Genomic DNA, 20241 nt, shown 5'->3' on the forward strand with positions numbered 1-20241 from the left:
TGATTTGTGTTCAAATAAAGGCATATCAAAAACAAATTTAACTGATTTCAAGGAAAATCAATCATGCACATTTTTTCTAATGTGGAAATGGTTTGTCATGATGCGACGATCTTGTCGTCTTTTACTTTTTGTGTTTTTTATTCTCTTTGATCCACGTAGACTACACCTTAAAAGAATTCACATTATTATTCTTCGTTTCAAGTTTTATTTTGAAATTTTCAACCTAATGACTCGACTCTACTCGACTCGAGTCACTTCTTTAAAATTACTAGACTCAACTCGAGTCACTACTTTGAAATAACTCGACTCAATTCAAGTCACAAAATTAGGACTCGATACAACTCTGCCAAAAAAATATGTTACATGGTATATCTGTGTTGTTGCCTCAAATTATATTTTTTCGTTTTGAATCTTTCACATTTTGCTTTTTGTCATAGAAGTGCTGTTTACTAGTGTCTCATGTCATGATAGACAAGACTGTACCAATGTTGTCTTTGATTGTTTGTGTACAGCCCTAAGTGCGCTGTGGTCGTCGTTAAGAAGCGAATCAACAATAGATTTTGCTCCTTGAACCAAGGAAATCTCGTCAACCCATCTCCAGGAACGGTGATCGACTCGGTGGTCACCAAACCAGACTTGTAAGTAAACAACTCACTGGAAAAACATCAAACAGAAAACAAATTATTATCCCTGTACACTGTAACTAACAAAAACTTAAAAACTTCTGAAAATCATAAGTTTGTTCTGTTATTATAGACTACTAGTGCAGTGCCCGTTCAAAATGTGCCTGTTTGGAATGGGCACATTGCTTAGTCTCCGGTAGACCCACAAACGTGGCGGTATAGAGTGCAGTGCCCGTGTAACAACGCGCCATATCTACACCTCACCGTTGCGTAATCCTCCCCCTCAAAAAATGGTTGAAGCCCACCTCACTGTTGCGCGATCTTTCCCCTTAAAGAAATGGTCGAGTCCATGCAGCCAACCCTAACCCTAATCCGAGTATTTTTATGACCCTGCTGGATCCAACAATCACCAATAGATACTGAAGTATGCAGCCTGCTGAAACTATTAACATTTATTTTGACTGTATGTATCACTCTGACTGGTCTCCATTTTGTGTCCACAGATACGACTTCTTCCTTGTCAGTCAGTCTGTACGCCAGGGCACGGTCACTCCAACCAGTTACAATGTGATTTGGGACAATTCGGGTCTGGCACCAGACAGCATGCAAAGCCTGACCTACAAGCTCACCCATCTGTACTTCAATTGGCCGGTAAGGAGCGGGGCAAGTTATGAACGGCATTCCAAAGCACTGTGACTATCCTGTATATATGGGGGGGCTAATCGTCCTTACTCGCAGCATGAGCTGAATTGCAAAGGACGTAGCTACAATGTGGTCTTGCCAAAGGCATGCAAAGGCGCCTTAGGCTGCCGCCATAGGACCCATGTCTGACCACAGAGCACAGCCAGATCAAAAGTATTGATTTTTGCAGAGGGAAAAAAACTGAGGTCTAGGAGAAAAAGCATCATGGCATAGGAGAGAATCAACAAACAACTCTCCTCTCATTATGACCCGACTTGGGAATCGAACCCGGGCCACAGAGTTGAGCGCTTTACACACTGTGCCACCCCTGCCACCCGTGCCACCTGATCATAATTGAACCCAAAGCAGGCAAGGTAAAATTGGACAGGAGTCAAATCTTTTCAGTTTTTGCAAATTTCACAGCAAGTTATTTGCCATAGAGGTCATCAATTTAGTTTGAAGTGGCACAAGCACAAATAGCTCATGAGTGAATAAAGATGGCAGACGGCTGCTTCAGTACGTGTAATGTTATAAGACATGTCACGAGGGAACAAAGATGGCAGACAGCTGCTTCAGTATGTGCAATGTCATAAGACATGTCATGAGGGAACAAAGATGGCAGACGGCTGCTTCAGTATGTGCAATGTCATAAGACATGTCATGAGGGAACAAAGATAGCAGACGGCTGCTTCAGTATGTGCATGTCATAAGACACGTCATTAGGGAACAAAGATGGCAGATGGCTGCTTCAGTATGTGCAATGTCATAAGACACGTCATGAGGGAACAAAGATGGCAGACGGCTGCTTCAGTATACACATGTCTTAAGACAGTACAGTAATTATAGAGTTCAGTGTCTAGTTCCATACTCATCTTGTCTGTTTCTTCTGTTGTTTTGCAGGGAACCATTCGTGTACCAGCCCCCTGCCTCTACGCTCACAAGCTGTCTTTCCTTGTTGGCCAAAGCCTGCACAAAGAGGCGCGGATTGAGTTGGCTGACCGGCTGTTCTTCCTATAGGCAGTAAGACCAGGGGTAATATGTGAACAAATGCTTACCAACGTTTGCACAAGTGTGACTGACTCTTTTCTGCCTGACATTTACGAATGTTAACAACAAAGGCATATGGTCTTCCTGTGTCGTATTATCAAAAATTCAACTTTCATGCTGTAACGCTAAAGCTTCATGTTGAAAGATGTCTTCACTGTTTTGCTCACAGAAAAATTTGGAAATTAGCATAAACAAAGTGACTGGAGAGATTCAAAATAATGTAAATGGGGCACAAAATAGCAATTAACGATTACTCCTCTTTCAGTTTGTCATCAGGTTAAAAAAACATAAAAATTACTTCATGATGAGGGTTTTGAGGTCACAAGAAGTTGGGTCATTCCATGGGTTGGATGGTCACCATCTCAGATTTTATTTTTAATATTCTTCCATAAGATCCAATTGTTTGTTATTCTGTAGGATCCAAAGTGTTGCAATTTTCCATAAGATCCAGTTTTTGCAATCTTCCATACGATCTAATTGTTGCGATATTCCAATTGTTGCAATGTTTTTAAGTTCAAAAGAAAACTTAATATTCCAATTGTTCCAATGTTTTTAAGTTCAAAAGAAAACTTAATTAAGAATGTTTTTGTTGTAGAATTGTGAACTTGCACAAAATGTAGGCTTGTAGATATTATGTGAAATTTTTAAACGTGATTTACTTTAAGTTGCACAATTTCAAAAACAACACAATTTTCTGAAGTTTCTACAAGTCTTTTCGAAGTATATAGCAGTTACAATGTAGAAAATCTATGATGTGGTTTGTTATTTGACTGAAGCATGACACCAGTGTTTTATTCATCTTACATCATGCCAAAATGCCTTTGAACAAAAATAATGACTTTGTTAATCTTAAAAATGTATTTTTTTATACTTACAATTTTCGCTGTTTTACAAAATGTGAATCAAAATTGATGTTACTTTTTTGTAAGAAATGTCAGCAATTGCAGATTGAAGTCTAGCAGTGATGTATAGTCAAAGGGGCTTTGAATGAGACTTTGAACACGGACACGTCACTTTGCCGCATTTAGGCTTACAATGTTGCCAAATTTCTGATTGGTATTCTTAACCCAGCCTAGTGTTTGCATGGCGTTTGTGTTCTTGAGCAAGCCACTTTACTGTGACTTTATACTCTCGACACCGTGTACTGAGAAACCCAAATTTTAACATAGTGCAACCATGCAGCACAAGAAAACAGACTTTTGCTTGAAGTCCAACACATAGACCTCATGCATCACAGGCATCTCAGAGGCTGTTCGTTGTTATTTTAATCTAGTAACAATGAATACACAAAAGGTAGACTCATGCCTAGCCAAGCAATACCAAACCATTGCCCTCTAACTCCGCCCTAATGCATCAGGTCTATGGTACTGGTCTGTAACATGTTTCAAATCTTGTCATAGGTTTCTTCATAATCTCTTTTCACGGCCTTGCATCCAGTCTGCTAAACTGTCCATCTTTTCAAGTTGGACAGACATGTACATAGACAGATAGATTGTAATGCTTATATAGTGCTGTCCATCGTATCAACAATCTGAAAGCGCCCGTTCATCAGGCTACGAGACCACGCGGCAGTCAGTATATCAGCACACATTCGGTCTTCTACCCTCACAGTATACTGATTTGTACTCTTGGGTGGAGAGAAGCAATTGTAGTAAAGTGTCCTGCTCAAGGACACAAACACCATGTTCCTGGCTGGGTTCAAACACCGTAACCATTGGACCATGGCATTCTTTAGCCAATCTACGCTTAAAATGTTAAAATTGGTCATTATTCAAAATCAATGGCAGTAGTTGATAAGATAGAGAACACTTCTGGGTTTTCTTTTTATTTGAATGAAGACATTAATTAGACTTAAATCTCATATTTACCTTATTAAAAAATGGCAAATTTGTCTATAGGTTTTCTGGGCTATTTTAAAATGTTTGTCATTCGAATTCACCGTTTCTAATATTCAAATTCGTCAATCAACATCGATTTAGTGCACTTCCAATGTTTAATTTCGTCATTTGTCAGACAATTTTTAATTTAGTTCAAACAAATTCAAACAATGAGCACACGTTCGATTTCGTCTCGTCAACGCCAAACCTTGTTATTCAGAATTCAAATTCGTCTAATTGATTTATATCGGACGAATTCGATCTCTGAATGCTGCCATTCGGCAACAGCTTATGCGAATTTGATGTGTAATGACGAATATTCTCGACCCGGTGACCAAAGAGGGTGACTAAACTTTGAAATTGAATAGTAAATGACTTCATTGGTTTTGTTAAAAGCGTGTGAAATTTTTCTCGGACGAAATTGAATGATAAAGTTGGTGAATTTGTGTAAATAATGTTTTAAAATAGCCGGGAAAACCTATATTAAAATACGAATGTGGTACATTCAGGATTTTTATCTTAACCAGTAATTACTATTTCATTTCAGTCTTATTAATTATCAATTATTACTAATTCTTAATTAATTGTATCTTATTAATAAGTTAGTTCTTAGAGTTCTTTATTTGATTGCCTATTATGTTTTTAATTTGTGTTCATTTATACGCTTGTTTTGTTTTCAGTGGTTCTATTTAGTTAATCCTGCAATATTTTTGAATACAGAAAAGTATCTAAATATTTATTAATCCTGAGTGTTAACGTTTTTGTGTTTCCTCATTTAATTTCATTTTGTAACTTTATGTTGTTTGGGTCGAATAAATAATATAATAGTAATTATGTCATAATCTTTGTTTATGTTGATCTTGTGCCTCTGAAGTAGTAACAATTGGAAGTATAATCACATCTACAATTTCCCCTATTTTATTGAAGTTATAGTGTCATGCACAGTCGCAAGCAGACCAAGGGGCACTGGAAGACCCAGATTTGGCACTAGAGGGAAAATTCAAAATTTGCAAAAGAACTTTCACTAAATTGTGGAAGGGAATCCTTACGTGAAGAAAGACGTCAAAAACCCTTGAGAGAAAAAAAGAATATGTAGGCAGCTGTGAGGGGGGATCCAGAAGATTCTTTATCTTTTAGGAAAATGTGTTGGCCCTGAAAAGGACCGCTTGGGTTTAAAAAAATGTATTCAGTTAATGTAACTGAATAAACTGATACAGTGGTAAAGGCAGCTCTATTTTTGTCAGTCTTGGGTGAACTTAGTTGCTCCTGTGTGAGGAACTCTGTTTCCTTCACTGTCAGCTGCACGGTGATCATGCCTCGGCCGCCAATCCTTGGGACGAAACGAGATGCATGTTTTCCTTTTTTTTTAATGTTTTTTTTCCTCTTGAGATACAAAGGCATCATTTGCATTTATCCCAAAGTACCCTACCGAATTGCTATTAAAAAGCTTATTTGGATCACGGGCGACAATCGATGCCCCCCCCCCCCCCCACTTTATAAAGTGGGGATATCATATCGTTTGTCCGGTCCCCGAAATGTAGCCTACATAATTATGATTCTATAGCTCAGAAATATTGATTCAACGACTCCACACTCGAAAAGGATGTTTAAAGGGTGATCTTTTGCTTAATAAACAAAAATGGTTAAAGTGGTAAGAAATTGCCTCCGATCGCACACAGAGCATCTAAATTCCACTACCCCACGCCGTAAGGGTTTGGGAATAAAGATTTCTATTGAAATCGTCTTTCGTGATCAAAAGGTTCCAGTTATGCATTTTAATTCCCCCCAGTGTTTTCTCGAAAAGTATATGGGCCTAAATGTCCACTGAGCTGAAACTTCAACAGGTTAGGTTTTGAACTTTATTCTTTGGAGTTTGGGAGTTATTATTGGAAACGAACAAACTAAGGGCAAAAACTAAACTCTCCTATATACGATCCTATGATGTCTTTAATTTTAAGTAAATGTCGGAGAACATTTCAAAACATTTTTCAGGGTTAAAATTCTACGATGAAGAAAACGATACGGGCGAATCTTTACAAATCTACATTTTCAAATCGTGATAAAATGACTTTGTTTCTCCTGCGAGTTCTGCTAGTCTATTTTGCTCGTGTTCGTTTTTGTTTTTTTGTTTTTTTACAAAAGTATGGCTACACCTATCGAAGTTTTTAAATGTTGAACCCCCGACTCATTGCCGGGTGCTAAAAAGGCATCAAATCGCAAAATTTGGTGATATAATTAAAAAAACAGTCCCCACAATGCAAGGATTCTAGCACTGAATAGTTATTGCGGTACCCGCTGCTATGTACAGTGAAGTGGTAAGACGTGCACTACAAAGCAGGTGGTCGTGGGTTCGAGTCCCACCCGAGTGATTTTTTTCCAACTTTCACTCAGGAGGTAACACACTGAGTAAACAGTGTTTATACGTCCGTGAAGGGCAAAACCTAATATTGATTTACATCACCCCGACTCAAAAAATCCATCTTATGAATGATTCTAGCACTGTCCAATCAGATCAAGACCGCGTCTTTCACTGCTTGGGCTTATATTTGACTTTTATCAAAGAAATTTTCAAGAGCTTGTTTACCTCCAATTTACGCAACCATTCATGTAAGCAGATCCGCTGTGGGACTCTTCACCTGTTAATTGTTTAATGAACTTTCGCTCCCTTTTAATATTTCGTCTCATCATCATACCCACTATTGTTGGTTGGGGGGTACTATTATTTATACAATTATGGCTTATTGCATTTAAATGAGGTCAATATATTCTTTTTAGCAATTCAGGTAAATGATTCTGTTTTGTTTGTTTTTGGCTGTTAAGACCAAACGCAATACGAATTAAATGTAATCTTCTGGATTTGCAGTGTGTTTAATGGCAATACTGGATTGCCTTGTTTGGATCTATTAATAGTGAATTTACATCACCCAACGCAAATTCCATCTTGTTTGGATCTGATTTTCTGTTGCTCTGACAAAAGCGGATCACGGTCCACTTTTGGTCTGCCCTGCCATTACAGAAAAACATAACCTGTATCTCTGGTATCAGAAAACCAAAAAGCTAAAAATTGAACCTTCAAAAACTTTTAAACTGCTGTCTGCTATTTTGTACGAAAGCCCATTAGCGCCACTGCAAGTATATATGTTACAGATTGTGTAATTCGTTATTACGGATTATTATTCGTTATTACGGATTATTAATTCGTTATTACGGATTATTAATTCGTTATTACGGATTATTAATTCGTTATAACGGATTATTAATTCGTTATTACGGATTATTTAATTCGTTATTACGGATTACTAATTCGTTATAACGGATTATTTAATTCGTTATTACGGATTATTAATTCGTTATTACGGATTATTAATTCGTTATTACGGATTATTAATTCGTTATTACGGATTATTAATTCGTTATTACGGATTATTTAATTCGTTATTACGGATTATTTAATTCGTTATTACGGATTATTAATTCTGCCTCCACATGTACACATTTTCAGATTTAGGCTTAGTTTGTAGGATTTTGTTTTGCTTTAGAAGCATACTCACCCACTGTATAGGCTAGTCAGAAAGTGCTGCCTTTTTCAGATGTCTAATTTTTGTGAAATTTCATGTTGAAATTTTGATACGCAAATGTGTAAAAATGAATCTGGAAATTTCACGAAAAATATACACCTGAAAAAGGCAGCACTTACAGAAAAACATAACCTGTATCTCTGGTAACAGAAAACCAAAAAGCTAAAAAATTAAACCTTCAAAAACTTTTAAACTGCTGTCTGCTATTTTGCACGTGACGTTCGCTACCCTTCGCTCAGTTTTCTTATTAGCAGCGCCCTCTTGCACCAAATGGTAAAAGCAAAAACACATACATCATACATGTGCTCAATTCATTTGCAATTGCAATACATAATGTCATGAACTGATGAAGTACCCTGGACTTCATGGGCTTTGGAGGTAGGAAAACTGCTCTTTTGATATTCCCGTAAGGGCAATATTACCATATATATGCGAAGTTCACTAATTTTCATGTGTATTGACTAACAAGCCCCCAGATAGCAATTTCATGTCAATGTCATCAAAGTCAATTTGAGCAGTGAGAAAATACAAGCATTTTCTTAGAAAACAGTAAACACTTAGAATTTTTCAGTCCAATCTCATAGGGTTTGTACACAGGGTGTTGAGTGAACTTCGTATATGGAAATCTTTCCCCCGTAAGTATTTCTTGAAGAATAATCATTGAATTAGCCCCATAAATGTGGCCAATTTACTGGACTACCTCCGTAAATAAAGGCCACACTTCCACCATGTACAAAAACCTGTCGAACTTTGTCAAATTTTGATTTTCACATTTAGGCGAATTAGGCTAAGTTGAGTAACTTCAGCTGACATGCTCCATATTTAAATGGAGCATGTCAGCTGGAGTTACTCAAGCTAAGGCTAAGTTAAGTTGTAGGTTTTTTTTTGCTTTAGAAGCATGTCGAGCGCTAGTCCGAGTAACTTGGACCCAATTAACTCATCGCCTTTTTAACATGTCCGATGTTACAAAGGCGATAAGTTGGAGTCTAAGTTACTCAGACTAGTCGAGTGCAATTTCAGTCCCCCGCGCAAGTTTAAACTTGCGCGAGGGACTCCCGAAGCACGCAAATTACACTGCGCCATTTTAATTTGCGTGCGCACGTTACAACTTGTGCAAAGGCGATCGCAATTTGAGAACCTTGCGGGCGGGATTTTCATTGATGAAGAAAAGCATGTTAGTTGTTACATGGAGAAATAAATTATATAAATAATGAAATAAATCAATGAACAAAGACATAAATAAAAAGGGGAATTCAATTAGCCTCAATGAAAAGAAACATTCAGATTTAGCAGTGCTTATCAGAGAAGTTTTTTAGGGGGCGGGGGCAGGGAGGGGACTGGGCAAGCAATCAATAAGCACACTAGCGGCGATTGCTTGGAAAGTGTACTGAAGTTGTTCAGTAATGGAGACAAGCTTCAAGTTTTTTGCCTTGTATTCTTAAATGTAAATAAATCACAATTTTCTGGGGCATCCCGTTGTTAACTTCAAAAGAATGATTATGATCCCTTCAATTCATTGTTCATGTTTTGACGTTATTGTAATCATTTACATTATTTTTTAAATGCTTTGAATTACATTACATGTACCAGAGTTGTAACGAGTCACTGATTTTTGTGACTCAAGTCGAGTCATTTTAAAGACGTGACTCAAGTCAAGTCATTTTAAAGACGTGACTCAAGTCGAGTCGAGTCATTAGGTCAAGACAGGCGAGTCGAGTCGAGTCGAGTCGAGTCACAGTGTGTATAGTCAAGTCGAGTCAAGTCAAGTATTTAGCTCAGTCAATTCGAGACACAAATATTTGAGCACTATACAATAAATAAACACAAGAGAGAAAGTCATTTTTTGGCTTTTTAAATTTTACATTCGGGCTACTGCATATGGCGACACCACATTTGGCTCTTAATGAAAATAAAAAGGGGGTGCCAGCTGATCGTCATTCAACTAATGGTGACACTGATCAAACCACGTATGATGTATGCATTATTCGCGAACATTCTAACGTGACGTGAACAAAAACTGGCACCGGCGTAAGTCATTGCAAATATTTTTCGCCGAGTCGAGTCGAGTCATTCTGATGAGGGACTTGAGTCAAGTCGAGTCATTTGCTCGCAGTGACTTGAGTCAAGTCGAGTCATTTGCTCGCAGTGACATGAGTCGAGTCGAGTCATTTGCCCTTAGGGACTCGAGTCGGACTTGAGTCGAGTCATTAACTCGAGTCATTACAACTCTGACATGTACTCAATTAAAGAAGTACTTATTCTTAAAAAAAAATACTCATTTAGGCCTAATTAATCTAGCAATTAATTAATTCATTTTGTTTTAAAAAATACTGTGCATTTCAAGCGCTGTGTACACTTCAAAAATGCATAATTTGAAAAAAAATTAATGAACTCATTACTAATTTAATTAATTAATTTAATTAATTAAATTATTTTATTTGCAGGCTCAGTAATTCATATTTAATGTTTACATGTTTTAACTTAAAAATGCTATGCATATAAAATGGTCATTATTTTAAAAAAGTAAATACATTTTTTAATGATTTAATTGAATAATTGAATTTATTAATTTAATTAATTGATTCAACTTAATGAATAAATATGTTGTTTATTGTTTATTAAACAAAATCCTAATGAGCCATAAACAATAATACACATCATAATGCAAAGTGCATAAATTGTTTGCATTAATTAGCACCCCTTATCTCTGAACCTCTACACAATCAACCTCATCAGCATAATATGTTTAAAAAAAGGCATTAATTTAGGCATTGTCTCACGAAGCACAGTGGTGCTATTAATTGGAGAAAAATATGCTTTAAAAATATTGTTACATATCTGCATGAGTTTTTATACCAGGAAAAAAATTAGTTCAGCGGCTTTGCATGCATGGGGAAAATCTATGTAGCGCGCAAGTTTAAACTTTGGTGCGCAATTTGTAGCAAGGAAATTAATGCACGCGCAAGTTTAAACTTGGGTGCGTGCAGGTTTAAACTTGCTCGCGCAAGTTTAAACTTGCGCGGGGGACTCAAATTGCACTCGACAAGCATACTCACCCTCTTTATAGGCTAATCAAAAAGTGATGCCATTTTCTAATTTTTTGTGAAATTTCATATTGAAATTTTGATACGCAAACGGGTGCAAACAAATCTGGAAATTCTGGAAAATAAACATCTGAAAAAGGCAGCACTTTCTGATTAGCACTTTCTGATAAAGGGGGCGAAAATGCTTCTAAAGCCAAAAAAACCTACAAACTAGCCTAAATGTGAAAATCACAATTTGACAAAGTTTGACATGTTTTTGTACATGGTGGAAGTGTGGCCTTTATTTACGGAGGTAGTCCAGTAAATTGGCCACATTTATGGGGCTACCATTGAATGAAACTTGAATTTTAGTACGGTCTGACTGAACTGACGAATGATCGACCTCTCTACCCATTTTCTTGTAAAAAGTGAGAGGAACAGTGGTGTTGTTGATAATCAACAGTGGGAGTCGAGTGCACGCAGCGCCAGCAAATGACAATGCCAGCAGCATATAGCCAGCCAACACAAAAATTGATACATATTTTAATCTACACACATGTCCATTGTGGGGAGGGGGGGGGGGAGTTGGGGGGGGGGAGGGAGAGAGAGCATGATGCTGCATTGGTAGACCCTTCAAAACTACGCGATCTTACTTCTACGTAGCCCCATAAATGTGGGGCACTGAGCCAATCTCGCAGAGATTATGATCGATCGATGATTTTCGGTTCGCTCGATCGGAGCGTGCCGTGGGGGTACGGTACTTGCACTTGTACGCATGCGCATACTATCATTTCGCATGTACCGTACCCCCCGCGGCGCGCTCCGAGCAAACCGAAAATCATCGATTGATCATAATCTCTGTGTGCACGTTTTAAGTGTCAGATTGGCTCAGTGCGGAAAGGGTACATTTTTCATCATTTTGGCCTAAAAACAGACAGAATCCAGCGATGTTTGTTAGGCGCACATAACGTGAGTATGTCATGAGGTATTGTACAAAGTTTAGGGGCAAACTGTGCAGCGGTTCTGTGGGAAATGTCTCTGTTTTGATGGACTTTTTTGTACTTACATGTAATTGGTGTTTTGTGCTGCAAACAATTTTGCGGGATTCTGTGTCTATGAGGCTCCGCTCACGCCGAGCATCATAGTTCTAGGAGTAATCACAGGGCACTTTGATTGGTCACCGTGGAGATGCTCAATCGAGACACCATGTGATTTGCCCATTGAGGCCTCTAATTGAGGTGACCAGTCGAAGCGCCCTGTGATTGGTCTGTCTGATGCTTGGGGGGGGGGGGGCAGTCCTGGATGCCACAGTGGTGGTGTTCAATCTCTGTAGCATCCATGGGCATCAGTTGGTTGGGGGGGGGGAGTGGTGGACGAGTCCCACTTTTTTATCCCCGAAAAACACTCTGACCACGGTTCCATGGTGCAACAAATTTGTTGAAATCGCGTACTGATGTGAAGCAGTGTAATAACAAACGAAAACCTAGTCATGGTGACTGACTCACTTGAAGTTATTGACACATTTAAAAAAGGAAAAATCAATTCCGTGTGAGTCACTTCAATGAAAATGGCCTAACTCCTCACCACGCCACTAATATGAAAAATTAAAAATTCCTGTGGAAGAAAAGGTGATGACCATTTATATGAAACGCTCATTTTTTTTCTCAATATACTCTATTTGCCACAAAAAAATGGTGAACTTGGATCCAGATCATTCTGACTCACCCTGTACAGTTCCTGATCATCGACAGTTCCAGATCATTTGATTAAATAAAAATTAATTAAATTGTAACCAAATTTTTTGTGTGATTTTTTCCCCCGAATTTGAAGGTCTATCATTTTGCAATTGGCAGGGAATTTTTTTTTTAAACATAATTACCCACGATCCAGTTGGGCAAAATGTCCGCTTGTTTTGTAACTGGCCTGTGAAAGGAAGCGCATAAAGGCAAAATTCTGGTTTCCTTTGGAACGTATCGGTAGCCAACATTCATCGGTTTTTTGTTACTGTATTAGGTTTTCTTATAAGGAAATAATCTCAAGTATCACTGAGTAATAATGATTTTGGCATTTTGAATTAAATTAATTGCTGTATTCGCCGAAAGATTTTTATCCCCACGAGCGACAGTTGTGGATCACCCATGCACAGGATGCAGTATTGTGTGCAGTTTAGATGATGAAGGCGTAACACACGATGCTCGCGCACTGAGCGCGCTGTGAAAGATGAATTTGTACATGTACCAGGCAGCACAGCGTGCGTGATCTGGAGCTGTCGAAAATGATCCACAACTGTCTAGTTCAGTCCTGTACAAAAGCAATGATTTATATCCCTTTAAGTTGAGTCTGTGTGAACATATTTGGTTTTAACTTGAAGAGGAGGAATTGTACCACAAATTATGTCACTCGGACACAGAAACTCGGAACGTGGGCGAGTGTAAAGCGGTTTGTATAAAAAGTGATCCAGAATTGTCACACTGATAGTATTTTGCTCAAAGAAATTGCCTCTGATTGCACCACACACATGACACAGTGTCTGGAATCCAAACATTTTTGGGGCCCACATCGTTAGGGCTTAGCACTTTGTGCTCTCATTACTTTTGATCAAGGTATGCCCCCCCCCCCTTTTGAGAAGCGATTGGTGCCCTTGGTAGCATCCGTGCTGAGTAGACAGGTTTTTTCACTGCAGTGATATTGTTACGGCAGTGATCGTGTACTGACACTGTACAGGCCCATCTTTTAGTTCCGATCAAATTAGAGTCAAGAGTGTTTTTTTATCATTCAATGACCTTTTTAACCTCAAGCAGACTTCTCAGTTCTCTCCATTCTACGACACCTTTTTTGTAATTTTGAACAGTTGCTTTGGGTAGAAATAACTATTTTTGTACGCGGTTTACGATTATTGTACTCGGTTTAGGTGCCGTGCAATTTAGCTTTCCTGATAGACATCAGCAATCACCCTCTAATGATATATGACCAGTTAACGCCGGGATTATTTTGACAAGAACGGAACGAGGCGTGGGATTACTTTTCACTCGACTTCATGCCAGGCGGGTTGAAGCCATCACCCTCGGGCAGCACACTCATATTTTTGGCCTCTATCGCTGCGAGGGGGTTACTGACAGATATATTTCTGGCCTCGCTCCCTGCGTGTTTATCTGTCATCCATTCCAAATACCGCAAAACCTTTGCGTACATACATGTCATCCGGTGCAAACTGGTTAAGGCTCGCGGTTTGCAGTCATTGAACCCTAATATCTTAGTTTATTCGTAAGGAGCCTTCCTGATTTCTTGAAGCCTGGCTCTGAGCTGGAAACCAAAAAACACAATTCATGAAAGGCCCATTTTCCTCTACCTTTCTCAATCCTTAAAGAAAAAATCCTCGCAAACTGTCAGTGACATACAGAACTCTAAAAAAAACACCTTGGCAAGCAAGCTTATTAGAGTGGGACTCGAACCCACGACCTCCTGCTATTCAACCGCTGGATTATCCAACTTGAGGCTTTGAAATCTATGTTTTAAAATGTTTTTCTTTAATTTGCGGAGCTTGGATTTGTTGGTGAAAACATCAGGGCTTTGTGCAGGAAGTGACAGGTTGAAGATTAAATTTCAGGTACATACTTTGTTCAACATACCGGTATTTGGAACAATTTTATTGGACCGTTACATTGGCTATTAAATAAAATGGTTCCTAGGCTTGATGCCTTTGTAGAGTTGGTCCAGACATTTAAGTGCCAGTTTTAAAATGTAGGCCTACTTCCAAATAATCATTCCAGCAGTTTTTAGTTGCATTTTTTATTATAATTTATCTTAATGCCAATATTACAATATGTCAGTAGATATATTTGCTGTATCATGTATGTTTAATTGTTCATATCATTCCAAGCTATGCAGGCCTATACATGTGTTGACTAAAGGCTCAAAGGTGAATTAATTTGCATTGAATTGATGCTGAGCTTAAAATAACACTTCTGAACACATGATGAAATCACGCCATTTGATAAGGAAAGTCACCCATTGACTCGTCAACTTTGTAGATCTTTCCATGACAACAGACCAAACAAAACACTTCAGCGTGGACTTCAGTGTTGACTTAGAACAATTTGGGAAAACCCAGATGTATGTCTGTAGGCCTACTGGGACAAATGTAGTTGATATAATATCGATACGCGATTTGCCAGGATTAAAAACAGCCTTTTATTGCTGTTGATAAGATATATTTAGTAAAAAATAGACTTATTAGGACAAGATACAGATATTGAAAGTGCATGTTTTGTTTCATTGGGTGCAACCTGCTTGCATGTGACAGAATATCAAAGTCCTTTGTGAATCATTAACTTGTAAGGTTTGAGTCAATGCCATATATGGACATTTATCGAGAGATTAATTTGCATAATTTAGTTCCGTCAAGTGGTCATGAGATCGGTGGGTGTAGCAGCTGCAGTGCTTTAGTGTCGTCTTGGATGCCTCTGAATCCACCCGCTTCAAACCTAACTGTAAGTTTTGCCACAATGATGGTTCATTTCTTTAGTTTTTGGTTCTTATTTTGTTTCCTGGATCTTACTAAATTTCGGGGGTAACCTATTGAGAGGTTTCACCGTCGCATTTTACCTATCTCACTCACTGATGATCAACTGTGCAGTCTCGCGCAGTTTCTACCAGTGACTCAAGACCACTTCTTTTTTTTTAGACCAATTTTTCGTAGGACCTGGGCACAGTGCCTACTGTGACTATTTGTATTGGATAATCCAGGCCTGGTTGTACCCTCAAGACCCTTTGAGACCACAGCAAAATGTACCACTTAGATCTACATACGGCTTTATTCATTTGCAAGCTGAATTACATACAAGTCTAGTCTTTATGCCAAACGTTAATGACATTGGAAGTGCAAGTTTTCATGCTGAAGAATGAGATTGAAGCTGGAATGAAGACCAGTGTGTTACAGCTTTTCATTTCTCATTGACAAACAGGACCTCCATTTGTGGCTGGGTGATCCAAAGTACCATGGCTGCACAATCTGAAGCAGCCTGCCAGACTGATGTCCCTACCACGATGCAACAGGAGGCACAGGTACCCGCCCCCTCAGCTGCAACAGGTGAGTACATGTAGTAATAACTGTTTGCATGGAGTCAATGAGAGAGGGAGGGGCATTAATTAACTCTGCATCCGCCCACCCAAGGATTTTTTTGTTAGTCGTCAGGTTTTAACTTTTGGACAGTCAGATTTTTCATAGTTATACATGTTAAACCAAATAAAAATAAATGGTGTTTTTTACACCAACGGCTTAAAAACTACACCACGTAGGTAGGTAGCAGGGTTGGCAATTTTTTTGATTAAAAAAAAAAAACAGATTTATTTGATTTAAATCAGATTTTTAAAATTTAAATCAGATTTGTTTGATTTGTTTAACTTTCAAAGTATTGATATGTCTCAACATGTGTCTAAATCTCCTCATGCACCCTCACACCCATCACAAAGGAGTTTACAGGTTCCTATAATACCCATTATCCACAAAACTCAATAAATTGATAAATGCTTTTGAAAAAAATTGTATTGAATCAGTGATTTAAAAAAAAATCACATGATTTCTTCTACATAGTCTACATCATTGGTCCAATGGAACATTAATACTGAAGACACTTTAAAGGAGCATGCTTGATTGATACAACTGAGATACGTTATGTGTGTACATACGAATGAAAACTTGATTTATGGTACGCGTACATGGCATACAAAAAAATATGACAGTTCTCCATGGGCATGTTGATTTCATAAAAATGCTTCTCATTTCAAAACCGGCGGCACTGATTGTGTAACTTATAGTGTTTGATTGATGGTCCAAGGTGGAGAACAGAAATCAGGCCTTGCACCTTTAAAAGGTTTTATTGAGAAGTCTATAAGAATACTCTAAACAACAAAAAAGCTCCAAATGCAAGTTTGCCACTGTGTGCACAAGGGATATTAGTACATCATGAACTACAAGATACTGCACCAGGGTTGGCTGATTTAAATCACGTTGATTTAAATCACTGATTTAAATCGCGATTTAAATCAAATGATTTTTTTATAAAAATCACTGATTTAAATCACTTTTGTGTAAAAATCTTATTTTTGGCAAAATCAATTGATTGAGGGTCATTTAAATCATTTAAATCAACTGATTCCACTTAATTAAAAAGTGTAAGATATTGTTAACACATTCAAACGCCCCTACTTCATCACCATCTACTCAATTTAGGTTTTGCATAATTACACAAAATCATTGTTTTGATTAAGTCAAGATTTGAGTTCAAAAGTTTTTCTTCAAAGTTTTTAATTTTAAAGAGAGCACACTCACATTTGCTTTAATCATTCCTTGATCTGTTTACAGTAATATTGTGAATCAACTGTGCTGGTGAAGGCTTACATGAGCCACCAAAAGGTGTATTAAAATTCCCAATTGATAGTCTTTTTCCTAACGTTTCTCCTTACAAATTTAGATTGAGATTTGTATAAAACTTTTTAAAGGTGCAAGGCCTGATTTCTGTTCTCCACCTTGGACCATCAATCAAACACTATAAGTTTATACACAATCAGTGCCGCCGGTTTTGAAATTAGAAGCATTTTTATGAAATCAACATGCCCATGGAGAACTGTCATATTTTTTTGTATGCCATGTACGCGTACCATAAATCAAGTTTTCATTCGTATACACACACATAACGTACCTCAGCTGTATCAATCAAGCAATGCTCCTTTAAAGTGTCTTCAGTATTAATGTACCATTGGACCAATGATGTACATGTAGACTACATGTAGAAGAAATTAAGTGATTTTTTTAAATCACTGATTCAATACAATTTTTTTCAAAAGCATTTATCAATTTATTGAGTTTTGTGGATGATGGGTATTATAGGAACCTGTAAACTCCTTTGTGATGGGTGTGAGGGTGTATGGGGAGATTTAGACACATGTTAAGACATATCAATATTTTGAAAGTTAAAAAAATCAAACAAATCTGATTTAAATAAAAAACATCTGATTTAAATCAAATAAATCTGATTTTTTTTTTTTTTTAAATAAAAAAATTGCCAACCCTGTACTGCACAGTCCTATGGGTCATTATGTATGCAAATCCTCTGTACTGTCTCAATAAACTATTACTTCTAGGAAGGAGGGAACAAAGGACTAAAGCATGGTCTATGCTAAACATATGGATGCGTGTCTAAACAAACCTAGAAAAATATGAAAATATAAACTCAGAATGCAAGAAAAAATAACTGTGGAGAACATACACATGAAACTTAAAGAGGTTGTGGAATGTTCGAAAACATTTCCGTCATTTTTCGGGTATATGTAGCCTTAGGTGTGATGAAATAAAAATGACTATGAATCATTGTGTCAGTATTCTAAAAGGATATTTGAATTCTTTTGATTTTAGATTCCCCACAACGAACTGGAGCCACCGGAAACATAGGCTCAGTCAGCGGTAGCCACAACCCTACCATTATTGGTGCAAGTGTAGTTAGCTTCACTTATGGACAAGGTAAATATGATCTTGTTCGTTACACTACTTGATATCTTAGATCAGTTGAATGTATTTTGTTGGGGGTGGGGAGGTTGGAGGTGATATATACTACACAAACATGGTCACAAAACAGGATTACAGGTTTTGCGAGAGTGCCACCAAGAGTTTGCCACGGAGAGTTCATTTTCCCAGTGCATTGTGGGAGATAGTCTACAAATTCGCAGCGCGGGACATTTGAAATTGTTAGTTTTTTCCGGTCAGTAGTTTCGTAAGCGTATGATTCGAGGATCTGTTTGCCCTTTTCTTTTCTTCTTATCAAAATGGTGTTTTTTGTAAGGCGGCAGAACGCTATGCTCCAATCTATAACATACATGTTTAAGCTCAAGTTGTCTTCTGACACTCATTCAAATGGACTAGGCTTTGTCAACCCTAAACCTGAAAAGTGGACTCTCCATGGCAAACTCTTGGTGGCGCACTGCATTGTGAATCGCCCCGAATTTCTTGGCTACATTGATAAACCAGTTTGTAATAGGATGTACAGTGCACTGCAGCGAGCTCATTAGAAGGGCGCTATTTATAGTGGGTGAAGTCTTGTAATTTGTTCTTTATGTACCCACACCAAATGGCACCCCTATTGTGTGTGTAACATTTGGAGAAAAAAAAGTGAAAAAAGGTGAATATACCGGTTGCTTTAATTACTGAAGTTGCACATTAATTTTGCATTCATATTTGAGTGCATGGAATAATGAAATCACCCTTTTTTGAGGCCTACACCTGCAGTTACCAGTTTTTGTGTGAATTTATTTTCGGTTGGGTGAAAAAAAACATGTGAAAGTACTATAAACCAATAAGACAAGTTTGTGTCCAACAGAAGTACAAGAGCCAAAACATTCTTCTTTATTGTTTGTTTTTGCTTTTGGAAAATTTGATACACTGCCTGCTAATGAACTGTAAATCCCAAGTCTATTTCTTTGACATGTTTGCCTCAGTAGAGGAAGACTATTTAATCGTTTCAGAAACAATGTTTAACTGAAGTAATACATGTACATTCAATATGGGTTTTGCCCTCCATCGACATATGTTACAAACACTGTATACTCGATGTTTTCCCGAGTGATAATGAGAAAATGTCACTCGTATGGGACTTGAACTCATGACCTCCTGCTTTAACTTGTACATGGTGCTTGTTTTTTACCTCAATAGGAGTACCTCCGCAGAGACCAAACCAAGATCCAAGAGTGGGGGATCTCTACCAAGAAGTCGGTAACAAGACCAGGGACATTTTGAGGAAATGCTACAAGACAACGGGTAGCTATGTTCAGTTGAACCCTGGGATTCCTGATGATCAAAGACCCATTGCTGGCATTTACACTAAATTGCGGGTTAGAACAAAGAAAGGTACTTTAGAAGAAGAATACTCTGAGGAAACTGTATATTCCACAGAGTATGAGAAAATATTGAAAGATTCGCCTGAGACTGAGTTCAATCGTGCTATTTTATTTGGCATTGGTGGTGCCGGGAAGTCAACCATATTTGACAAGATTGCATATGACTGGGCTGATGAGGCATGTGAAATCCTGAAAAGATTCCAGCTTGTCTTTCTTTTAAAAATGTATGCCCTGTTTCAAGAATCTGATCTTGTTGATTCCATTTTTGATCAACTTTTAGGCGAAACGTCTGGGGTAGCCAAAGTTGAACTTGATAAATTCATTCAGGACAACTCAAATAAGGTCTTGATACTTTTGGATGGTTTTGATGAAATGAGGACCAAAACACTTGATGCAGCCTCATTCGGGTCTACCCTAAAAGCGCTTTGTAGAACAGAATACAGGGATTGTTTTGTATTGGTGTCAACTCGCCCCTCCCATCTTGAGAAATTGATGTCAAAATCACTTGTTCAAAATCCTTGCA

At 37.9% G+C, this 20241-nt stretch overlaps 1 protein-coding gene and 1 long non-coding RNA gene across 3 annotated transcripts in view; both read left to right on the forward strand.

Annotated features, from left to right (window-relative positions):
* Positions 1-3630, forward strand: part of LOC119719302 (piwi-like protein 1) — a 32679-nt gene extending 29049 nt beyond the window's left edge. For both annotated transcript variants that reach the window (XM_038188712.1, XM_038188711.1), the window contains 3 exons: positions 513-638; positions 1127-1274; positions 2205-3630. In XM_038188712.1, the coding sequence (XP_038044640.1) occupies positions 513-638; positions 1127-1274; positions 2205-2321 (391 nt within the window). In that variant the 3' untranslated portion in view covers positions 2322-3630. The remainder of the gene's footprint in view (positions 1-512; positions 639-1126; positions 1275-2204) is intronic.
* An 11032-nt stretch (positions 3631-14662) lies between these two features.
* Positions 14663-18342, forward strand: LOC119719605. Its single transcript, XR_005269990.1, has 3 exons — positions 14663-15319; positions 15794-15918; positions 18244-18342. It is a non-coding gene; the product is annotated as an uncharacterized LOC119719605 (long non-coding RNA).
* Positions 18343-20241: the final 1899 nt, after the last annotated feature.

This window comes from Patiria miniata, unplaced genomic scaffold, assembly GCF_015706575.1.
Source record: "Patiria miniata isolate m_02_andy unplaced genomic scaffold, ASM1570657v1 HiC_scaffold_8, whole genome shotgun sequence".
Taxonomy (NCBI): Eukaryota; Metazoa; Echinodermata; class Asteroidea; order Valvatida; family Asterinidae; genus Patiria; species Patiria miniata.